This window comes from Taeniopygia guttata, chromosome 4 (genome assembly GCF_048771995.1).
Source record: "Taeniopygia guttata chromosome 4, bTaeGut7.mat, whole genome shotgun sequence".
NCBI lineage: Eukaryota > Metazoa > Chordata > Aves > Passeriformes > Estrildidae > Taeniopygia > Taeniopygia guttata.
Window position 1 is genome coordinate 58,343,737 of NC_133028.1, and position 22,344 is coordinate 58,366,080.

The following is a 22,344-nucleotide window of genomic DNA, read 5'->3' on the forward strand; positions in this document are numbered from 1 at the left end:
GGACAAGACAAACTTCTCTTGAAAATTACAAAAATACTTAGTATCATTGCTGCTGTATAGGGGCTGAAGAAGATGACTTCCTAAAATCCTTTCCACTACTATTTTTCTATAATCCTATGCTTATTGTCCTGGCTCATTAAATTCCACAATTCTGGAAAAGAATGGAGATTACTGCCACGGTGATTTGGGCATCTTCAAATTAACCCCACAGGCTTTGGCACTGAGAAATGCAAAGATTGCCAACTGCTCTCTGCTTTTTCCCTAGCCTCCCTCTGATCCTTCTAACTGGCATCTAGTCAAAGTAAGACTGAACTTGTACACTTCTGTGTTGAAAGGAACCAAAGTCCCAGAGTTTACAGAGACAAATGTTAGAACCAGATTACTTTAAATAGCAGATTATACCTATATGGAAACTATGTGTAGGTTTGATTGTCCTATCCAAGTATCTCTAAGTAAAGAAAACCTCTGTCTCCTTTATTGAGGACAATAAAATTGAGGACAAATCTCTTTTTAATGGTGCCATTAACATATATCAAAAGAAGCCCAGGGACTATACCAAATAACGTGACTGAGGGGTGCTTTACAATACTGGGAAGCAAATCAGATGTGAGTTAACATCGATGATAATTTAACTAATAAGCTTAAAATATTACAACTGGAAAGAAGCAACAAAGTAGCAGTTTGTTGTTATTTGGCTTCCAATTTCAAAAGATGCAAAAGATTTGTTGTTGTGTCAGCCTTACTGACTCCATTCAGCTTTCACTGCTCTTACTTGGATATAGACAGGCTGTTAAATGGTGAGAGCCAGTAGGTTATTTCACGTACGTAAAGTTTGACTCGAGGGTTCAAGGCTCAGCCTGGCAAGATAACAGCGTGTTCTACGATTATGCAGGTAAGAAGCACTTGAGCAAACAGCATCTGAAGAAACGCCATGCTGAAAATGCCACAGTAGCACTATGACAAAGCATAGCATCAATAGTGATGGCTGCCTCTTTCTGCAAATATCAGATGTCACAGCACGCAATTTATCTGCATCCAAAAAATGCTTTCAAACTTGCACTGTAAGGAATCTTAGCTCCTGAACTGATACTCAATTCTCTCTGGAATTGAAAGGGATGGAGAGATGTCATGTCTTGCATTGGAACCTCCTTCTAGCAGTTCCAAAAGACTGACACTGATGTCCAGCCAAGGAAGAGAGTAAGTGTCCTGCTGTTTTGATTCTGTGCTAACATAACTGATAAGAAGAAAGACTTATATTGCAGTTTGCACAGTATTACTTTATGATGCAGATTGTGCATAGTATTACCAATTCCAGATGGCTCAGGGAACAAGGGATTTAATTTGAAAGAGGCATGTTGCAAGAATCTAAATGTAGAACTTAAATACAAGGTTCTAACAATTGAAATGTAAGGCCTAGATCTACTGCACAAGGTACTAGTGTGGACCAAATTGTAAATTTTAAGATGATGCCTAAAAATCATAGAAAGACCTAATGAAATGAAATTAAAAAGTAGCTTGAGTAAATGTAGCCTACAAAACTAAAAATAAATAAAAATCCAGTAGCTGTAAATATGAGATGTATTGTTGCATGCACATAATGATGTATGTATGTATGCATTTTTTAGGTATAACTGAAGAAGAGAGCTCAAAATGCTCTTAAAAACTTATACACCTGGGTGCAAATCCTTTAGATTTCTTATTCAAATGAGGAAAAAAAATCCCACATTGAAAATAAACTCATATTGTCACTTCAATGCAAAATGGATCCATTGCTGACTTCATCCATTTGCCAATTGTTGACAGCTGTCAATACAGGGATTTGATTTCTTTATCCAAGCAACAAACCTTACATTCGTATCTTCAGAGAAAGATCTTGACTGTGAGCTGTAGTTTCACTGCCCCAACTCAATTACTGCATTCTTGAACTGCAATGTATTCATTTGTGGGCAGTGGGGCAGCCAGTGGGAGGGTATTGATTGGAGTATAATGTCATGTGTAGCAGCGAGAGTAAGATGAAAAGTGTTTTCTGCTTAATCGGTTGGTATTAAGTAGGTGGGAATGGCTTCTAATTAGCCAACAATTGCTGTGTTTCTGTTTCCCTCCCTTCACTCCTCCTGTCGGTCACCAGCTGCCAATCTCTCTCTCCTTTTCCTTTTTTGTGTGGAGTTCATTGCTCACTGCAGTGAAAGCCTTTGTTTAAAAAAGAGGGCTCCCAGGGTCTCATCTGCCAGGGTACAGCTTGCTGCCTGCGATGAGTAGCAACTGTCAGTTTATTTTATCTCAACCTTTTCATCATCCTGCTGAAACTGGTCGAGTGAAACCACCTGAGAGACCTGAGAATTCAGTACCTACAAGTCATTAGCCAGGACTGCTCAGTCTCTCCCCACACAGCAAGTCAACTGAACACTGCTTAAAATATAGTCCACTTTAACCCCATATTTTCCTACGACATATTAGGATTCCTCCTGTATGTTCCACATTTTAGTTGCATGATTGTTCCTTAAATATACTACAACTATACTAAATATACTACAACTATGATTAGTAACATATTTTTCAGCATTTCCCAGAAAAAATATTCTTTAGAAATACAAAATATAAGGTACTAAAATCCAGTTATTAGAATAGCACAGAACCTCCTTTTTATTTAGGCTATGTTCTCCAGCATAAATATCATACCTAGCAACTCCCCCAATTATTTGAACCTCTGCTTGTCTTGAAGTTTTTGATAATGCATTTCTAAGGGGTAAAATCTACTTACAGTTGTGTCACCCTCCTCAAAACAGTAAGATTTTATGGGCATAAAAAAAGCAGTATTTGGTCCACAATTTTTAACACATACGCAATATTCTCCTCTCTTTGCCATACAGTTTCCCTCTCTGTAGGTACACTTATATGTTCATGTACTCCAATGAGTACATCAGTTAAACATTAAACATTAAAATGTTCCATAAATCCTCCTCTTAAATATGGCACAGGCAATCCACACACCTGACCTAGAGCTGATCCTGTCTAGCAATTCCCAATTATTTACATCAGTATTTAAAATGAACGTCCATCTTCCAAATAGTTAATGGATTGCAGTACAATCATTAAAAACTTACCAAAGTATGTGAGAGAAAGAAATATTTTGTTTTGAATGAAACCTAAATTAAATGTATCTAAATCAAATTCTGTGTCATTAGCCTGAGCTATCTGTTTTTGGTAACCACAGTTAACTTGTTGCAGTCATTACTGACACTTTAAATACAGCAACTGAAGTATTATTTTTCCTTGTATGAACAATGAGCCTTTTCAAGATCTATAAGTGATAACAAGAACAGAAATCCAGCTATCCTTCAATATACAGTTGATTTCTTAGTGTTTGAAATTGTCAGTGTTTCATTTCAATTCTCTTACTGCAGCATAAGTGCATATTCTTGTATGAATAGCAACAAAATGAAATTTAATTTGACTTAATACTATTCTCCGACTGAGCTAAAGGTACCAGTGAGAACAAGCTCACTCTTAGAGAACTTCATGTTTCAAGGCATTGTTTGGCAGATTGAAAGGTTCTGGAGACACAGAACTTGGCTCTATAACACCCTGAAGGGACATTTTCCAGCAGGAGTCTGAAGTGTGAGGTAAACAGAGGGCTGTAAGTGCTGCACCCAGGATAAGAAGTCAGTGGATAGTGTGCAGCACACATCCCTTTCCCCTCCTGGTTCCTAAAAACTGGTTTTCCTTGACATCTGGGTATGGTCTGAACTTCCTATATGTCAAATTCCTTGTGTGCACAACATGAGCTGAGCAAGATTACTCTAGAGCACAGTGATCGTCCATTTTCCAGCTTCAGCTTCCTATCAGCAATGAGGGAAATGCACGGTGCTAAAAGATGCCCAGCTGGGATGCACAGACCCAGTCAGGCAGCTCCATGTCTCTGCTCATGTGATCTATAAATACCAGACAGTGAAACCCACCTTCACAAGAAAGACAGGGCTTGAGTATTGGCTTTCATAGACCTTGGCATTAGCAGATGAATAAACGTAAGATTTCCTTATGAGGGGTGTTGGGCACTTGCAGCTCACATTTCAAAAACTGCCGTGGAAGATTAATTCCCCACAGGAGCTGACACCAGCTACATTATGTTTGACTAATATCTGTAGCAGTTCAACATCCCCAAAATTAAAAATATGCCAGAATTTTAACAAAAAAGAACTATATTAAACCACTAGCAAACATAGAAAAAATATGAAAAAACCTTTGAATAAGAACAATTTCAAATCACCCTCTTCATTTCAATTACTCTATTGAATACTTACTAATGTCAATATTGTAGGATAGTAGCTCCAAGTTCAGAATGATATACCTGTATGAGACACCATGAAAAATACTGAATAATTACTTGACTCTCTGGCAAGACATGTATGAGGCCTTCCATGGGAATATTCTGTATAATAGATAATATTGAATGCTTAATTGAGTGAGTAGGAACAAGTGGATGAGCCTGGAGGCATGGTCATCTACTTAAGCATGCATTTGGATCTTCAAGCTAATTAATCACTCAGTTTGTACTTAAACTTCATCAATCCATTCCCACAGGTGATTAAGATCTATTTAAAGGCAATTTTGATACTTCACAATTTTCTATTAACCAACTTGTCAAGATACTCAATAGGAAGTGTGATTCTTTCCATTTCATTCTCTGATCCCAATGTAATAAAAACACTGAGCATGAAAAACAGCGTGGAAACAGTAGGAAAACACTGATAAAACTCTCAAAACCATCCTATTGATTCTAATACAAGCACAAAAGATATACCTAAGAAGATGTAAGTTGAGGTGGCAGCTACTAGGTATAGAGGTAACTGACTTATACTCCTTAAACATTGGCATAAACATACATAAAATCAGAATTTGGAGTGAAGGTGTAGGGCCAAAAAAAGAGAAAGAATAATTTGCAGTATAAAAGTGAAGAACAGGAAAGAAAACACAAGAGAACAGACAATTAATGAAGAGAAACAAAAAAACAATAAATTTCAAAAACAGTTAAAAAAATCACAAACTATCTCTTGTGATTACAGAAAAGGATAAAGAGAGGTGAATTTTTGGGCAAAAGAAGTATGGTTTCATAAATATATAAAATTGTTGAAGTACAGCACTTCATTTTTCAAAATAGACTGGCTTATCCTAAATGTAAATCCTTTAAATCTTGGCTATCTTCAGGCCACACAGTCTTAATAAAACCAGCAATTTGTTACTTATAATAGGAACATAAAAGGATGTATCTAGGCAGGGAAAATGATTTCAGAAAAAACCTCTCAAGGATGCAGAAAAGAAAGCTGGCTTGGGAAACCCAGGAGAAGGAAGCTGTTTGATACACTGCCTGTGACTCCTGAGATGACCTAAGGGAACTCTTACAGAACATATACACTGAACAGTTTCTTTGTCTTGGCTTTGATTTTCTGTGTCCAAAGATTGTTGGGGAGCTTTGGGTAAGGAAGGGTTTGCACCAGAGAGCTGTTTTCATCTTGGCCTGAGGTCTAGACTGGTTGGCATGTTTCAGACAGCACCAATAAAAGATTCTTTACAAAGTCCAAATGACAAAAACCATCTCAATATTAAACAAACCCACAAAAGTCTTATCCCTGGCTCTTAATGAGAATCCATTCTCCTTTCTGAGCATAAACCCACTAGATACTCCTCTGCTTGTGCATACAGCAAAGGAAAGGATGGGCACGTGGAGAGGTCCTAGGGCCACTTCAGAAGTTTTCCAACTGGCTGTTCCTATTTTGGCCCTGCCACTATCATGGCACTGCCAGAGCACAACTCCTGCCAGCTGTTTCAATTTGTGACTCTTCTCTTCACCAATGCTGCAGTCAAACCAAAAACTTCTAGGTGCCTCAAATCAAGGATTTCTCCAAAAGTGGCCTAACAAGGCTGTGCAAGAGATTCAATTTATTTTGCACCATTCTATAAAATCAAGGAGGACTGAACTTCTGCTCTGAGAATTTTCACTTTTTAAACTGGAAAGGGACTCTACTTATGTAGAAGTACTGACAGTGCAGTACACAAAACGATGCTAGTTCAGTGCATAAAGCTACACTAAAGGGTCTGACAATATACTGCAGTTTGAACATCACTTCCAACTTTTTCTTTCCACAAGAAAGAACAATTCATCTTATTTAGGAAACCATTTTCTGCTGATCTAGGGAGCTTGTCTGAGAAAACACAGCTGGATGCCAACAATATTTAGCACAGGATGTGTCTAAAGGAAACGTGTGGCAAGATTTAGATGGTTCCAAACGAAAGATCAGATGGCAAAAAGCCTAGATAAGATCCAAATTCTCCTCTGGGTAAAATGTTTTTATATAACTATTGATGACAAGAACACTTACAATCACAGTCAGGGTGACAGAGAGTTTTTTTAGCCTATAACACCACTTAGTCATAAAAAACTGCCAGCTCTCAGCAAAGACTATGAATAAACTAGTACATTATTCCTTGGTTAAACATGAAAATGTTCCATGAACCCTCCTCTTAAATATGGTACAGGCAATGCACACACCTGACCTAGATCTGATCCTGTCCAGTGATTCCCAATTATTTATGTTGGTATTTAAGAGAAACCACAGCAAAACCCCCTGGATAATGCATTTGTACAAAGCACGAAAATACTGAGTATCAACTCTCCTCTCTTTTCAGACTTCAAACTTCAGCCATCAACAGAAAACAGAACAATCTACTGCACTCCTGGCAAAACTGACACAGATGTTTATACTGTGTTCTTAGGCTCTTCACTGAGAATCTGGGTGCATCCAGCCACTGACCACAATGTGCTGAAAACCCTCCCTTGTCACCCTCAGCTCTTCTCTTCACACTTGATTCTTTCTGTAGTCCAAGCAGTAATCACTCTCACTTGCTAAATATATCAGTGTATCTCTAAGCACACTTAACACATACTTAAAAAACGAATCCAAACTAATAATAAATAATATAACATATATGAACCACATGAACTGATTTTCAGAAACTTACTTCTTCCAAGCCATCAACGTCTATACACAAACATGGTTTATTTCAACACTTAGTTAAGACTGCATTAAGACCTAGTTAAGAATATTTTAAGAGCGTATCTAGCATTAATATAAAAAATGACTGATATTTTTAAAACCTAAGATGAGACAAGATAAAATGTAGAAAGTGATGAGTGCTAGGTGATGTGAATAAAGAAGAAGCAGCATAAGTTTACCAAATTTTAAAGAAAAAAAGATAGAATCACCTCTCAACTTTTCATTTTCCTAAATGTATATATTTTCAGAATTTTTAGCCACTGTGTTTTTCCAGAGGGAGAAAATTATTCTGTTTGAGAAACCCCATAAAAAGGTACAGAAGTCATCCTGTGAATTTAAGTAGGGGATTGAAGCATTTGAACTACTTTCAAAACAGGCTTATTAAGAAGTGAGCCTTTGTGCCTCTGGAACAGGGACAGCCTTGGAGTCTGTACTTGGTCACACACCTCCTTTATATAATTTAAAGTCATAGTTCTTATTTACCAGTGTGAACAATAATGTCTGTCATTATATACACACTATATATAATGAACAACAGTGTGCATAATTCCCTTACTTCATGTTCAGCTGCATTTTCTGAGAAACCCCAAGACCTGTCTATAAAATCCTTTCAGTTTCTCCCTATCTCCAGATGAGCAGACAGTGCACAGACTGCTGAGAGGGAGAAGGTAACATTAGGAATTTTCCTGGAATTAGTGTACTTTAGACAAAAGAGACAGCAAAAAAAAGTCAGTTTATCACATTATGAAGCAGTCTGTTCTGCTATTGGACATGATTACCAAAATGGCCCATAAATAACACAGCTCTGGTAAGTTACAGTAGAGAACTGTTAACTGAATTTGTTTAGTATAATCCTTGACCTCATATCTCACTTCTGACTCCCCCATCCTTTATGGATAACCCTTTTATTAATGAATAATAAAGTTATACACATATTCAATCTAAAACGCACCTGGTCAGGCCACTGTTTTCCAAAACATTAGAGATTTTGTGCTAGCCACATCTTTTACAGAAAAATGACTATAAAACATCTCAAAGAGCTTTCAAAAATGAATCAGTAGGATGAAAATGTAAATTTTTACACAACACAAAAGGACACAGTCACGCTATGGAATGTACCATTCCTTACATCCATGAGAGGAGGCTGGAGGAAGAATATTGAGGGACTAAATATTTGGGAGTAAGAACAAAAGCTCATTGGATTATATTTTCCAAACTATAGGTTTAGCTAGTGCATGCATTTTAAATTATATAGAAGGCTGCTCAAGTGTGGAGTACTAGAAAGAGTCCTTATCATGCTGAAGTTGATGGTACCAGATAATTACATTGATTGTAAGACTTCAGAATTGATGACAATATGCAGTATTTAAAGCTATCATAAATAAACTCCAACAAAACAAACACAGGAAATCAATGGTAAAATGTGTCAATTTTGCCAAGTTCTCCAAAGCTAATGAATGTAAATCTAAATAGTTGTCAAAAGCACATACTATTGCTCAAGAAAGCAACTGAAGACTTTGTAGGATGAGGAAAACAATGCATTTTAAGTCTACTCTTGAAAGTGTTCAGATAATTTCAAGCATTCAAGGGCTCTTGCTGAGGCACAGCCCTGCCAGACACAAAAACCTCGACTGAGAGTTGCCAGACTTACAGAAAAAAATTTCTTCTCTGTATTTCATGTAATCAACATGCAAAATCTGACTCAAAAATTTCCTGCCTTCAGCACCTTTAATTATTCTTCTTTCCTCTAGAAGGCAGCAAGTCAGGGGATTCTTTATTGAAAGACCTGGGAAAAGTCTTCTCATCAGACAATGATAGCTAGTAGGCTCCTTTTTAGGATTTTATGTGGAGTCACAATCCTTTTTGCCTACTGATTCTGCTGATAATGTTTTCTATCCATTTTACTAAACATAAAAAGAACAATAAAACCATATTTGTTGTTGCAGTGGCATCTCACAATGATATAAATAACTCTCCTGTAAGTGAAGTCAGGTGAATGAGTCAAATGCAGCAGATAGAAACACATTCTCCTTTGCATTTTTAAACCTGGTTTTCCCACAATCCCATCCCTTTTGACCATAACAACTCTGGTCAAAACGTCTATTTTATTAATAAATGTTGAGGTAAATTGAGTAATTAATGGTTCTTCCTGCCTGGTTATTGAAATGATTGATTTAGAAAATAAGTCTTGGTTGAAAGACATAACGTGATATGGTAGTACTTGAATTTAAATGTAATTGCTCCTCCACTAGTTTAAGTATTTCTTTTGCCTACAAATACAGAAACTACTCTTATTTTTTTGGCATAGAAAAATTTTTCAGTCAGAAATAAAAACTTATTGCCTTTCTTCTCCCTTTCATAAAATTTCCCTGCAGATTAAGAACTACCATTATATCTTGTCTTTCTCTGTTCTATCCTCAAAAAGACTGAGAAAAATCTAGTATATTATCAACACTGAGCTGTTTGAAAGAGCTAGAAATACTGCTCTATTATCACAGCAGGAATTTCCTAAGTGATGAGTTCATCATAGTATGCACAGACATTCTCCTGGAAGGTTGAATAACGCCTGTACCTGAAACTCAAAGCCAGCAAATCCTAATCTTGAATTGGTGCCAGGTCATGTTTTGCCAGACAAAGATATTAAAAATGTAATGCCAGTACTAACGAGAGATTTGGCACACGAAACATGAGAAATGTTACAGATTGTGCTGACAGTGTGACACTATGTTTTCCCGGATGTAATCTGGGTATCATGAGAGTAAGCTTGGAGCACTAATGAGAAGAATGATATTGAACTGGAAGAGCTGCTAAATATGCAGTAGCCACAGGGTTCCTGGAGTGAACTGGAACTGAAATGAAAACTGCAATACTGAAAGTAACAGAGGGTAAACTAGGCAGAATTACAGAAGGAAGAGAATCTCAGCAGGCAAAACTTGTTTGTGGTACCATGCTTGCCAGGACATAAAGGGCTTTTCTAATCATACTCTGTTTATCCCTGAAGTACTGTTAAAGAGGAGCAGGATTCTCCAGCTTAAAGGGGCACATATCAGCTCAGGATATAAATGAGTTTCACAACTGACTGGAAAAAGCCATGTATAAAAGTTGAAGAGAAACCCCCTTTAGGTGCAAGAACTGAAATTCATATTGGAGATACAAAGTTCATTCTATGTCTTTGAGGTTCCTGTTTTGTTTTTGTTTGTTTGTTTGGTTTTTTTGTGTGTGGTTTTTTTTTTTGCTGTTGCCCTTGTTGACTTTTTTTTGCCTCCTATTTTTATGAGCTACAGTTAGTTATTCTTATATGAAATGTATATGAAATTCTTTTACAAATTCTTTTTTTGACCATCTCTGTTGGAATTCTTAGCATTTGCACTACAGGTCTAGACAGGAGACATACACCCAAATAACTCTGACAGTGAACAAAATCTGTCAGTGTGCTAGATATTCACTTATTGAGACGCAAATCACAAATATAGATATGTATAACCATTGAAGAAGTGTTAACATCACTAGAACTTTAAACAGAATGCTATCTAATTTATCTCTTCAGCCTTCAAATGAATGCCCTTGTTCCATAATTCTCAGTAGCTACCAGTGTTGCCTCTGGCATCCTGGCTTCTCTTAAACTGCTAATATCTTTAATTACCACTTATTTTGTATATAAAATTCACTACTGAAGTTATACTTAATTTTCCACTTCTAAGAGAGGATGAGATTCACAAGAAAGCAGCAGCCAGGCAGTTCTTTGTCTTTAGGAGTAGGATAATGGAGGGAAAAACAACGTAACCTTGAAGCTCCATATTGTGACTGCTCCAGTTGTCATTTATTTCCACTGCAGTCCAGATTCACACTCTTCACAGGAATGCAGAGCAGGAAGTTTTAAGGCAGAGTAGATGTATACCTTCCCCTTCCTCAGTACAACACAGTTTACTACTATCAGTACTTGGAGATAATGCATAATTCAGTTTGTCTTGTATTAATGTATTATACAAGGGAAAAAGAGCAAAGAAAATTTAACCCATCAAGAAAGAGCGGGCTACTCCACAAAAAGTCCTCTGCTCTTTCTGTAAAGTAAGCAGACTTGCTTTTATTTTTTTCCTTTCTCTCTAATGTCAAGCACAAGGATACCAAAAATAAAGCAGTGTTTTTCTGGATTCAGAACTATGTCAAGAAGAAATTACTTCCCACTTTTAGCAACAGGGATCTTATTTTTGGATGTACTTGGAAATTGCACCACAAATGGAGATTATTATTATTTTCTTCAAAGATTAAAACAATTATGTTTTGACTAAAACATGTAACTGTGGTGTTCTGACAAACAGCACTGAAAAAAATCTAAGCTACCACCCAGAGCAACTACTACTATCCATTTCTCCCTGTTATATCATATTTTAACTTGTTTAATTCAGCCTCAAAAACAAGTGCACAAAGGAGTAAAGCCCAACCTCCATTCCGTACAAGGATTAAACCTGGGAAATAATTTAATAAAACTCTACAAGAAAAATGACTTAAGTGTTGAGGACAATGCAGCACTAATGTGTTTCATAAGCACTGCCTTACCGGCTGGAAGAGGGTCAGTGCACATGTCACTTCTGTTTTGCTTCCATGCCAGCAGGCACTGCAGGCTGAGGGGATCGGCTGCTGCTGCTGCTATGTGGCTGTTGAACGCCACCATCAGCTGATGAGCCTTGGCAATGCCACAGTAACTCTCTGTTTCAGCCACCAAGGGCAAATTGTTCAAAGCTTTCGCTGCTTCAGAGGCCTGACTGAAGTATTCCAGAGCTTTGTTATAGTTCCCCTAGTAAAGAAGAGGAAAAAAAAAAAAAAAAAGAAAATAATGTTAAAAGCTACTTGTAGTCATCACCTGTATTTTGTCTTGACATCAGAGCTCCTCTGATGCCTCAGAGATGTGGCAGCCCATGGAGTGACTCATGGCAGGGCATTAAGCAAATCACTCTCCCTTGCTGTTTTCTAACCTCTAAAATCCAGGGAACACTGCTCATATCTTTGAATTGAATAGTTTTTAGTTATTTCTGTAGCATTTTGAGCAAACAAATCCAACTGTATCAATGCTAAGTATTAATAAAGATTGCAGCCAGGCCACTTAGAAATTATTGTTTCCTTGCATTCAACATATCAACATATCGGGGAGAAAAGTTCCTAATTTATGGTAGTATTGAATCTTAAAAAATAAATCCTAAAAATGGAAAAACAGAGGATAATAAAGGAATAGACTTAAAGCACAGAAAAGACAGAAATTAAAACTTACTCATTTATGGGGGAAGAAAGGGGTATACAAAACCCTAGGGATATTCCTAATCAAAAAAAGAGAAACAGTAGGAGAAATGTAGCCCAACTGTTGCTGAATAGAAAACTCAAATAATTTATCTCTTTATCCTACCACTGGTGTGGAATTCTGCTGCTCTGATGGCAGAAACTTCCTGACTGAAAACATTTTCTGAGCTGTCTTATCCTCTCACTCTCACCTTGATTTAATAAAATTGAAATTCCCTTCTGTATGGAGACTGGGAGGAGAGACTCCAACTGGTACCTGTTTCACTTAATACCACTTTTTGGGATGAAAATAATAACTGCTAAAATATACTTACAATTTAAAAAGGAAAAAAAGAGTCATAGCAGTTCTCGTAGTCTTTCAGCTTTGTTTAATACAGCAGAAGAACAGAATTAGGCTTATGAGGACATGACAATGAATTAAGAATGATAAGCTGTAATATAATAAAAAGCAGAAACACCTACTTACCAGACTCATGAGAACTATAGCAGCTTAAGTGATGCAAATAGTGAGAGGAATGTAGCAAATCAGAAAAAATGTAACGAGAAATGACAGAGTGTATCACACAAACTTCAGAGTGTACATATTAAGTAAGCAACCTGCTTATCGAACCGGGGGAAATGAGATGCACTACTCCTGCATAACACCAACCCAGGAATTTTAGGAAACAAGAAACATCTGGGTAAAACAATTGTGACTAGAAAGCAAACTTTGTGTATAGCATTAAAAAAAGACAGTACTGGTGAGGGAATAGTGAGATGAGAGCTGGAAAGATACAGTAACAGCATGGACAGAGCAAAGTGAATTTGATCAAAGTGATTTGTGTTTGGAAGAACAGGAAGAGTTATACCCTTGGTTAACTAAAGGTCCCCATGGATAGATCTGGATATAAACAGAAATATCTATAATTTGATGGACAGTACTGCTGCATCACTGGGGGATATACAGAGTTGAATAAAAAGACCCTAATAATGACTTAACTTAGAAAATACTGGTGATGACAGCTGACACCAGCAGGCAGTGATCCAAAAGAGGAAATGTTAATTCACACTCAGTTTTGGTAAACACTACTGACCTTGCAGAAAAAAAATGATATAGAAAACAGGGAATTGCAAACTTCAAGATTTTAAAATTCATGTTTAAACTAATTATTTTATATACATTAATAAGATTAAGTTACTGCACTTGTGCCCTTCTACCACCACTGCCTTAGCTCAAGGCAGAAAATTCTGAACTGAGAAAGAGTATCTGAAGAATAATCAAATAGAGGCTAGTTACTAAAACACCAGTTCTATTGAATTGATTATTAGTAATGGTGTAAGAAGGAGTGGAATACAGAAGTAGTTAAACAGAAATTATTTAATTATTTTTCAGATTTGGAGAAGAATAATCCAGCACAGCGTCATATGACCCTTCTAAGTTTCAGACCCATTTTACAGTTACTTCATCAAGTTGTCAAAGACCATAAAACTTAGTTTTCAATGGGAAAGTCAGCATTTATATTAAGAATATCTGTAAACAGAAAACTCTCAGGTTACTTTAGAGATTACAGAGAAAAAAAAATTACTACTGGGTATGAAATAAAAACAAGACAAACAGAACAAGAATTTTGGTAGTGGGAGTTCTCTGTAAGAGGAACCCAGGGAAAAAAAAAAGAGGGGGTATTTAGGGATAGTGTAAGCGAAAAGGAGAAAGGACTCTGTTCAGTATATTACACACAGAACTTATGACAAAAAAATATGCAACAGAAGATAGAAAGGGTATTTCTATTTTTATTTTATTTGTAGAGAAAGTATTTCCTAAGTTCCATATTATCCAGCATACAGAACAAATTATTTTTATTACTTATTGTATCTAAATAATTTTGTATAGTAATTCAGCTCTAAAATAGGTGTTAAAGCATGAATCTTTCACATTTGCGGCAATGCCTTTAACAGTTTTGATTTCAAAACCCAAGTGTCACTGCAGTGCAAGCAGAGACAAGAGAAAGTCCTTCCAATGCTAACAGACCATTGACAAATTACTTGCTGCTAGAATCCATTTAATAAATTTGGCTGAGAGAATGTAGAGCAGAAATGAAGCTAAGATTATAAACAGCCCATTAGTATGCAATGCAGTATACATTCATGTATAGTGCAATAAAACTTCATTTGCATTAACCAATGACTCTTTATGGGCATATATGGCCCCAATGCTGATCTGGATGCATATTTTTCACAACATGTAAAGTTTGTCCTGATCTGAATTTGGAGTTTTTTACTTTCTTTTAGAACAAAACTCCATGTGTTAAATATGATGTGAAATTTTTCCCTTTCTCAGAAAATTAAGACACGTTTCATTTAGTCATGCAGTGACTTCTCCTTGGGTAACTCCTGCAAGATGCAACACCTGGACCAAATCCTCCTGTGTTATCTCATAGGCAAAACCAGATTTTACCAAGAAGTAAATCAAGTTGTTTGAGATCATTACTACAAACAGTACTTACTCTTTCATTGTGAACTTTTCCAAGTAGGACATTTGCATCCACCAGGCTTTGGCTTAGATTAGCGCTCTCAGCGTCCTTTATAAACTCTCCCAAGTACTTCACAGCCTCATTTGATTTTCCCTGACTGAAGCAAAGGACAGGCACAAAATGAAATATTTACTCAGATGGCTTCTTCAAATGCTGAAGATCTGCCCCCTTATTCTGAAGCAACTTTACTTTGTGATGACTCATCAATGACTGGATTTTATTTCCAAATGGCCTCCAGCACTACCTGTGCTGAGCCCAGTGAGACTACTCCACACAGAATGTCTGAGGGTAAAACTGGATCCTTTCAACAAAATAGAACAAAACTTTCTTTCAGAATATTTTGCCATATCTTAAGGCCAAGAATGAAAACACAGGTGGATGATTTAACAGGGCTTTTGGACCTTCCATTATTTTATTTTTTTAATTCTGAGCTGCTCATAGTATTTTCAATTCAGCTGGACCTCACATCCTGACAAAACAGGGGAAGGAGGTATGAAGGCATTTTTTTCAGTAAGGTTTTTTGTCATTCAGAGCTGGTCTAGAACCTGGTGATGAAGCAGCAGCTCCATAAAAGTGCTGTTCTGTGTCAGTTCTGGGGTGACAGCCTTTCCCTGAAACACAATACTGCCCTTTGGCTGGGTGGATCAAAGGTGGCCAGGGTCACACAGGCAAACCTATAAACTGTGGATTGCAGGTGCCACCCCCAAATCCCAATGAGCTCAGAGCAAGCTGAGGTCACAGCTGCATCTAACTTGAAAATTGGCTGACGTACTTTGACAATAACATTTGCAGATTTCCTTTTTTATTTTTTAATAAAGCCAGTCATACTAACAATATAAGACCTCAGCAGTGTGATTGCAAGATATAAGACAGACATCTGAGCTTGCCTGTGAATAAGGCTCGGTGCTCTTTTTTTCTTTAAGGCCAGAGTGTTATTCCAGCTGACCTCAATATTAGCCATGAACTTGAGTCACTAATGTAGGAGAGTAGCATGCTAAATGTCAAGGCACCAAGCAAGACAGAAAATCCAGTCTTAATTAAGAAATTCACAAAAATAGGAGTTTCTGTAAGCGATAAAGAATTGTGATTTATTTTCTCACCATCTTAAACTACCTTCAAGCTACATTCCCACAGCAAATGATGGCCTGGCATTTATTTACAATACGGTTTTTATTATTAATTATATTAGGGATATATGCTTTCAAAATCTTGCAGAACTCTGCATTTCCCTCTTTTATGCTGTTGGAGTAATTATAACAGCCTGCCACGAAACAGGAAACACAGCAAAGCTTAGCTGCAAATTTAAAATATTGCAGTGATTATCTGTATGTGACTGAGAGGGCAAGATTACTACAAAAGGATTCTAAATCACTGCAAACTAATATTCTTGAAATGCTCAAGTATATGCTAATGTAAAGCTTAGAGGTCAATTAGCAGACTTGGATTTACTAAACTTTCCTAAGTTAAATATTTTATTACCATGAGAATACAAAACACACTGGACTGTAATCATTTACCAAATGTCAAAAGGCTTCTAAATTTTAGAATTAGAAACACATTTTTTAACCTGTTTTTTTTTTTTTTTTTCCCAGAGAAAAGAAAATCAAATGTTTCCCTACAGAAATACAGCATATGATTTATATAAGTTAAAGGACAAGGTTAAAGTGTTAGACAAATATTAATTCCAGTTTTTCTAGTTTTCTATATGCAGTGCACAGGTGCAACTTGAAGAGCATATTATATGGTATAATCATTAAATCCATTCAACCAGACCTTTGAGAGTTAAAAACATATATTCTGAGGAAAAGGACTCCTTGGTCCAAGGAATGAGAATGAAACAGTGCAGAATATTTGTGTATCAAGGTGATTCCAGTTTCCAATTGGGAAAACAGGACTGTTAACACCCACATCCCCTGACAACTGTCCAATTATGTATATCACACTTGGCCTACTGTTTGCAGTAGAAGTAATCAATAAAGGATGTGGTTGAGTGAACATAGATTTTGGTTGAACCAATGCATGAAAACTTAATCATTTACTCAGAGTGAAGAAATCAAATAGAGCAGAGATGAAACAGCCACTAAGGGGTTTGTGATTGTACCCCCAAGTTTGTGGGCTAGAGGCTGAAAGTAATAAAGCAAATGGAATCAGTGACAGGAGAAAATGTAAAAAGGTTTTCTTAATTTCATGAATTAATAGAAATGTTTTGATGTATTTTTGGCCATTTTTTTACTTTTCACATCAAAACTTCTGTTCCACATATAGAAAATATGAAAATTGCTAGGGCATATAACCTCTTTGAGGAAAACAGGAATCAATTTGATACATATCAGACATATATTTCTCACTGTTAGGACTTCACTTATGCCAGCTAGAAATGGGTTGGTACAGTTTAACAATTTTTCAAAGGAAGTACTTTTAAAAGCACTACAGCTTGAGATATTTTAAGTATGCTAGTGCTAGAAAGATTACTGAAACACTTTATCCTGCGCAAGACCTGATAACATGATAAACAGGTCTTTCCTACTCAAAGGGCTAATATTTTATAGTTCCTTCAAAAATCTACATGTTATTTTATACAGCCATATACTTTCTACCTCCTTAGACATCACCTTCCTAAATGCATAAAATGCAATTTCCTAAAGATATAGTCATTCATGATCCCACAGAACAGTTATGATGACTTCAGCAGAAGAGATTACACATCCACAGCAACTCGTTTTCCAGTTTCATGCTAAAATGCCCTATGAGATTTTTACTCCTATTAGACTTTTATGAAAATATGCACCTTTTATAGGATTGCTCATGTGATGGAATTGGATGTATAAATCATGTGTCCACAAGAAATCATTACCATGGTGGACACTGGCAGAATAAGTCAAGAACATGATGCTATTATGTCAGATTCTTTCCCCTGGAAAATGACATGACTAAATGCACATGATAAAGATTTTCAGTTTCCCATAGTCTCTGAAAACATCTGCAGCAAAGATTTCTCAAAATATTCCAAAGCCATAGACAGGTTATGAGCCATTCAGAAGGGCTCAGGAACTTTCTCCAATCTGTCATGAGGCAATAAGTGAAAATTCTCATAGATATTATGGTAGTAATGCATTGTTTTTGGGAAACAGTCATCTTCCTGTGAAGATGTTATCCATCAAATTTAAAATTATTTACACAAATCTAGCCTAGACCAGGTGAAAATACAAGTAAAGAAAAATTGAACATATCAGCTGAATATGGGGATTCTGTCACCAGCAGTAATTATTGGTGCATTTATCCAAAGTGTTCTGTGTCCAGCTCTGGCATCCTCATCACAGGATGGATATGGACCTGTTTGATGCAGAGGAGACCACCAAGATGCTCAGAGGGCTGGAGCACCTCTCCTATGAAGACAGGCTGAGAGAGCTGGGGTTGTTCAGCCTGGGGAAGTTGCCAGGGAGACCTTACAGTATCTCATGTGAGTTTATAATAAAGATGGGGACAAATTGTTGAGCAAATGTTGGGCCTGCTGCAACAGGACAAGGGGCAAGGACTCTAACATGAAGGAGGGTTGATTTAGATTAGATGTATGGAAGAAATGTTTTACAATGAGAGTGGCAAAACACTGGAAGGGGTTTGCCCAGAGAGGTGGTTGGTGCCCCATCCCCACAAATATTCAAGGCCAGCCAGAATGGAGATTTGAGCAACTTGATCTAATTGAAGATGTCCCTACTCACTGCAGGTGGTGGACTAGCTGACCTGTAAAGATCTCTTCCAACCCAAACTATTTTCTGATTCTATCATTCTATGATTCATAGATGCCCAGACTTTTCCACATGTAAGTTTCTCAAACAACTGAAAGTTTGAGAACCATTATGATATTTTACAGGGTTGAACAGTTAATGCCTATCACATACCCAAAGCCCTTCAGAGCAGCTATGTATGTAAGGTGTTTAATTTGGTAAATGCTCTCATGGCATAACTACCACATGGGTTTTACAAAATTAAAACAACAGCCATTTTCCAGAGAAAGGGTTTATGGTTGGTCTTCATCAAGAAGACCCAACCTATTCTCTAATCTATTCTTCAACAGATTAAACCCATGATCACAGACATGAGACTGAACTACTCCTTCCCCTGAATTAATCAGAATATTCCTCCTCCAGGAGAATTCTTTAAACTGAGGAGTTTTACTGCTCTTAGCATCTGCTCCTACTGCTCCTCATCTCCTGTTTTCCTTCTTTTTCAAATTGCAACAACTGGATAGCAGTGGGACTGTCCATTCCTAGATAGCTCAAGAATGCTCCCAGAAGGTATGGAATACAGATTTGATACAGAAGAAAATCACTAGCCACTCCATCTTTATTTCTGCTTTTAAGAAAAGAATTTCATTGCCATGATCGTTCAGATGAAGGGTGTAGCAAACTAACTTCAAAAAGATCTCAAAATCTGAAACTTCTGAGTAAATAAATGCATGTACCCTCATTCCAGAATGCCTAAATCACAGAAAGGAAATTAACACACATGGATTACCAGGGATGTTCTCTTGACTATCTCAACCCAAGCCTCTATCCAGACTGCTGCTTTTTGAGAATACAAGGAGCTCATGAATGCTACTGAGAGCTCAGAAAAATGTGTACTCATTGCAAGGCCACTCACTGTAACAGCTGGTGATTTAGCTACTAAATCTTTCTTGGTTAGGCTTTAAGAGAGTTTTGAAACTGGGACCTGGTATTCTTAGTCTGTTTTGTGTCTTTTTTGAAATCTTTTCCCATGTCCTTATTTAGGATGCTCAGAATACATGTAGACATGAATTATGCATCAGAAAGCTGAAGAAGACTGTGGTTGTGGCTGATCCCTACGTGCCTGGATAAGGCCAAGAGAGAAGGGATCTGACTCAAAGAGGAGAATTTGCTCTGCACACTGAAATAAGCCAGGTGACAAGACCCTCTCCATAAACAACTGCTAAGCTCTATCATGCATCATATGCACTGAGGTCTTCAACTATAGGATAAGTCAAGAATAAGCTACAACTTCACTTTAATCTCTTTTTTTTCCCTATCTCATATGACAATTTCATTAGGCAACTTTATGTCAAAATTATTTGTACCTGAACTAATTCACTTGAAGGAAGATTTTAATGCCAGATGCTGAAATAAAAATATTGAACATAAGCATGATATTTGCAACAAATTACTACTTAGTTTCACACACACAAACCAGAAATGCTTCCACAGAAGAAGTGAGTGCAATAAATGGAAACTTACAGTTCAGAAAATACTACACTGAGACACCTACTGCAGCTTGCTACATTCTTCCAGATTTTCTTTAGTTCTTAACCTGGGAAATAGGATTCTATTTTCCAGTAAGGTGAGGTCCTCCACAAACCAAAAAAACAAAAAAAACAAAAACAAAACAAAACAAAAAAACCCCCCCAAAACCCCCAACATTTAAAAAGCCCTCAAAATGTGGAAGAAAAAGGACATGTTATAGTTTACAGTCAAAGAAAAACTAGAAACATACACTTTAAAAAATATGTAACAGTTTAAAATAACTTTTGATGAAAGGGTCACTTACTGCAAGAAGGGCACTGCTTAAAATTTAAGCAGTCAGTAATGGAAAGTGACAGACCTCTAACAATTTAAGTCTTTCACAGCTGAGTGAATCTGCACTGACAGTCAGACAAGGATGTGCTAACCTACCTTGCCAGGATCTTGGCTACAGCTGCATATGCTCTGCCCAGGCCAGCAGAATCACAAAGGGTTGTGAAGATTTCAACAGAGGTGTTCAAAACCTGTGAAACAGAAAGATAAAAACAGTAAATACCCCAATAGGGATTTCTACTTTTTCTTCCCCTCCTAATCTCTCTGCCTAGACAGAACACAAAATTAAAGCCTTCCCACTTCTACAACTGTTCTCTAATTAGCCATGATGGGACTAGGGTTTTGATCATCATTTATAATTGTTTGAAACTACTCAATAATTACAAATCAAAAAGATGTAATTTGCAATTATATCTCTGTATTTTGGCAACATGCAGAAAACCAAAGAGGTACTCCCTGATTTGCAATATAAATTTCTTTATCTGTGATTTAAAAGATTTTAAGAGCCTGTGCTTTTATGAGTTTCTGATAATCTTATAAGTTAATAATAACTTAAATAACTTAAGATGGTGTCCTTTGCATCCATACTATTTTAGAATGATATGCTGAAATACAACTTAGTATTATTTTTCTTTCTCTAATTTGTCACAACTTATCTTAGTAGAATTCAGATGCCCCAAAACTGAATAAATTACAGGTTATAAGTTTAATCTATGTTGGCTTAAAGTACTGTAGACAATGCTGCTATTTTTCTGATTAATTATTCACACATGAGAAGTTTGTTAATATTAGCTTGGAATCTATTATTATGAACCCAGCCACACTGAAGGCTTATAGCTGCTGCATAAAATCTTATGATCTTAATTTAATTTTACACTGACATCACCTGTATTGCAAAATTTCTCTTTTCATCCATTTTTTTTCAATGGCAATGACAGGAGAATGCATATAAAATTAAATCTTATTCTTTCATCCCTCTTCTTTGTTGCTTGACCCAATCTATTACACACATGAGAAAACAGGAAATCTCCAAAGACTCTCTATGGAAATCCTTTTTGCACATTTCCAAGAAAGGAGTAGTGAATGTCATTTACCAGTTCTGAAAGAGGATGGAAGATGCCCAGGGACATATGAAACTATCCTGCATGCCCTAGGATGCCTATTTATACTGAGGTAAAAAATTGGGCATTTTCTACTCAGAGTGCATCCCTGTCACTGGCAAAGTTCAGGAGAAGACAATCTCTGTGTGCTAATGCTGTGCATAAGACCATTTTCATTGCTGTTTCCACCACTCAAATTTCCTAGTTCTTGAAACAGTTTTTCTACATGCATCAGCATCCCTGGACATGGCTCTTATTATGTAGCTACACAAGCTCTGTGTACACCAAAAGTAGCATTTATTAATGTGCACAGCCCTATTTATCATCCCTCATGTACTTTCTTATCAGCAGAGTTCCAGTGTTGCATCTTATCCTTGCAGGGCACTGTCAATTGAGTTATCAATGCATTAGGTGTGACAGAAAGAGTACAAAGGCACCTCAGTTAGAAAGTTGTCACATCAACTCAGAAGCCTCCCTAAACTGAATACATATATGATGTTGTCAGTGCCTGCAGTACATCCTTCTAATAATCCAGGAGGATAGCAGAAACACACAGGTGTCTGAGAAATAATTCTTGGTATTGCATTTAACTCAGGGGACCTACAGCATTTGTTGTAATAATCGTGCCCATATTAAAAAACCTGCTATTAGAGTGTCAGGAGGTGTCACAAATGTTATGCGCTGGACTGAAATAGTTCCTACTTTAAACTGGCCTCTACAATATTAAACTTGGATACAGGGCCTGCAGTCATTACTATCTGGCACAGAAAGGTTACTTAGAAACCTAAGGCTTTGGCTACTGTAC

General features: G+C 36.8%; 1 protein-coding gene across 3 annotated transcripts in view; it reads right to left on the bottom strand.

The window, feature by feature from the left end:
* The window catches only part of TTC29 (tetratricopeptide repeat domain 29), a 176,667-nt gene that overhangs the window by 32,031 nt on the left and 122,292 nt on the right, over nt 1–22,344 (bottom strand). For all 3 annotated transcript variants that reach the window (XM_030271881.4, XM_041715963.2, XM_032748208.3), the window contains 3 exons: nt 20,539–20,630; nt 14,828–14,951; nt 11,610–11,847 (listed from right to left, as the gene is read on the bottom strand). In XM_030271881.4, the coding sequence (XP_030127741.4) occupies nt 11,610–11,847; nt 14,828–14,951; nt 20,539–20,630 (454 nt within the window). The remainder of the gene's footprint in view (nt 1–11,609; nt 11,848–14,827; nt 14,952–20,538; nt 20,631–22,344) is intronic.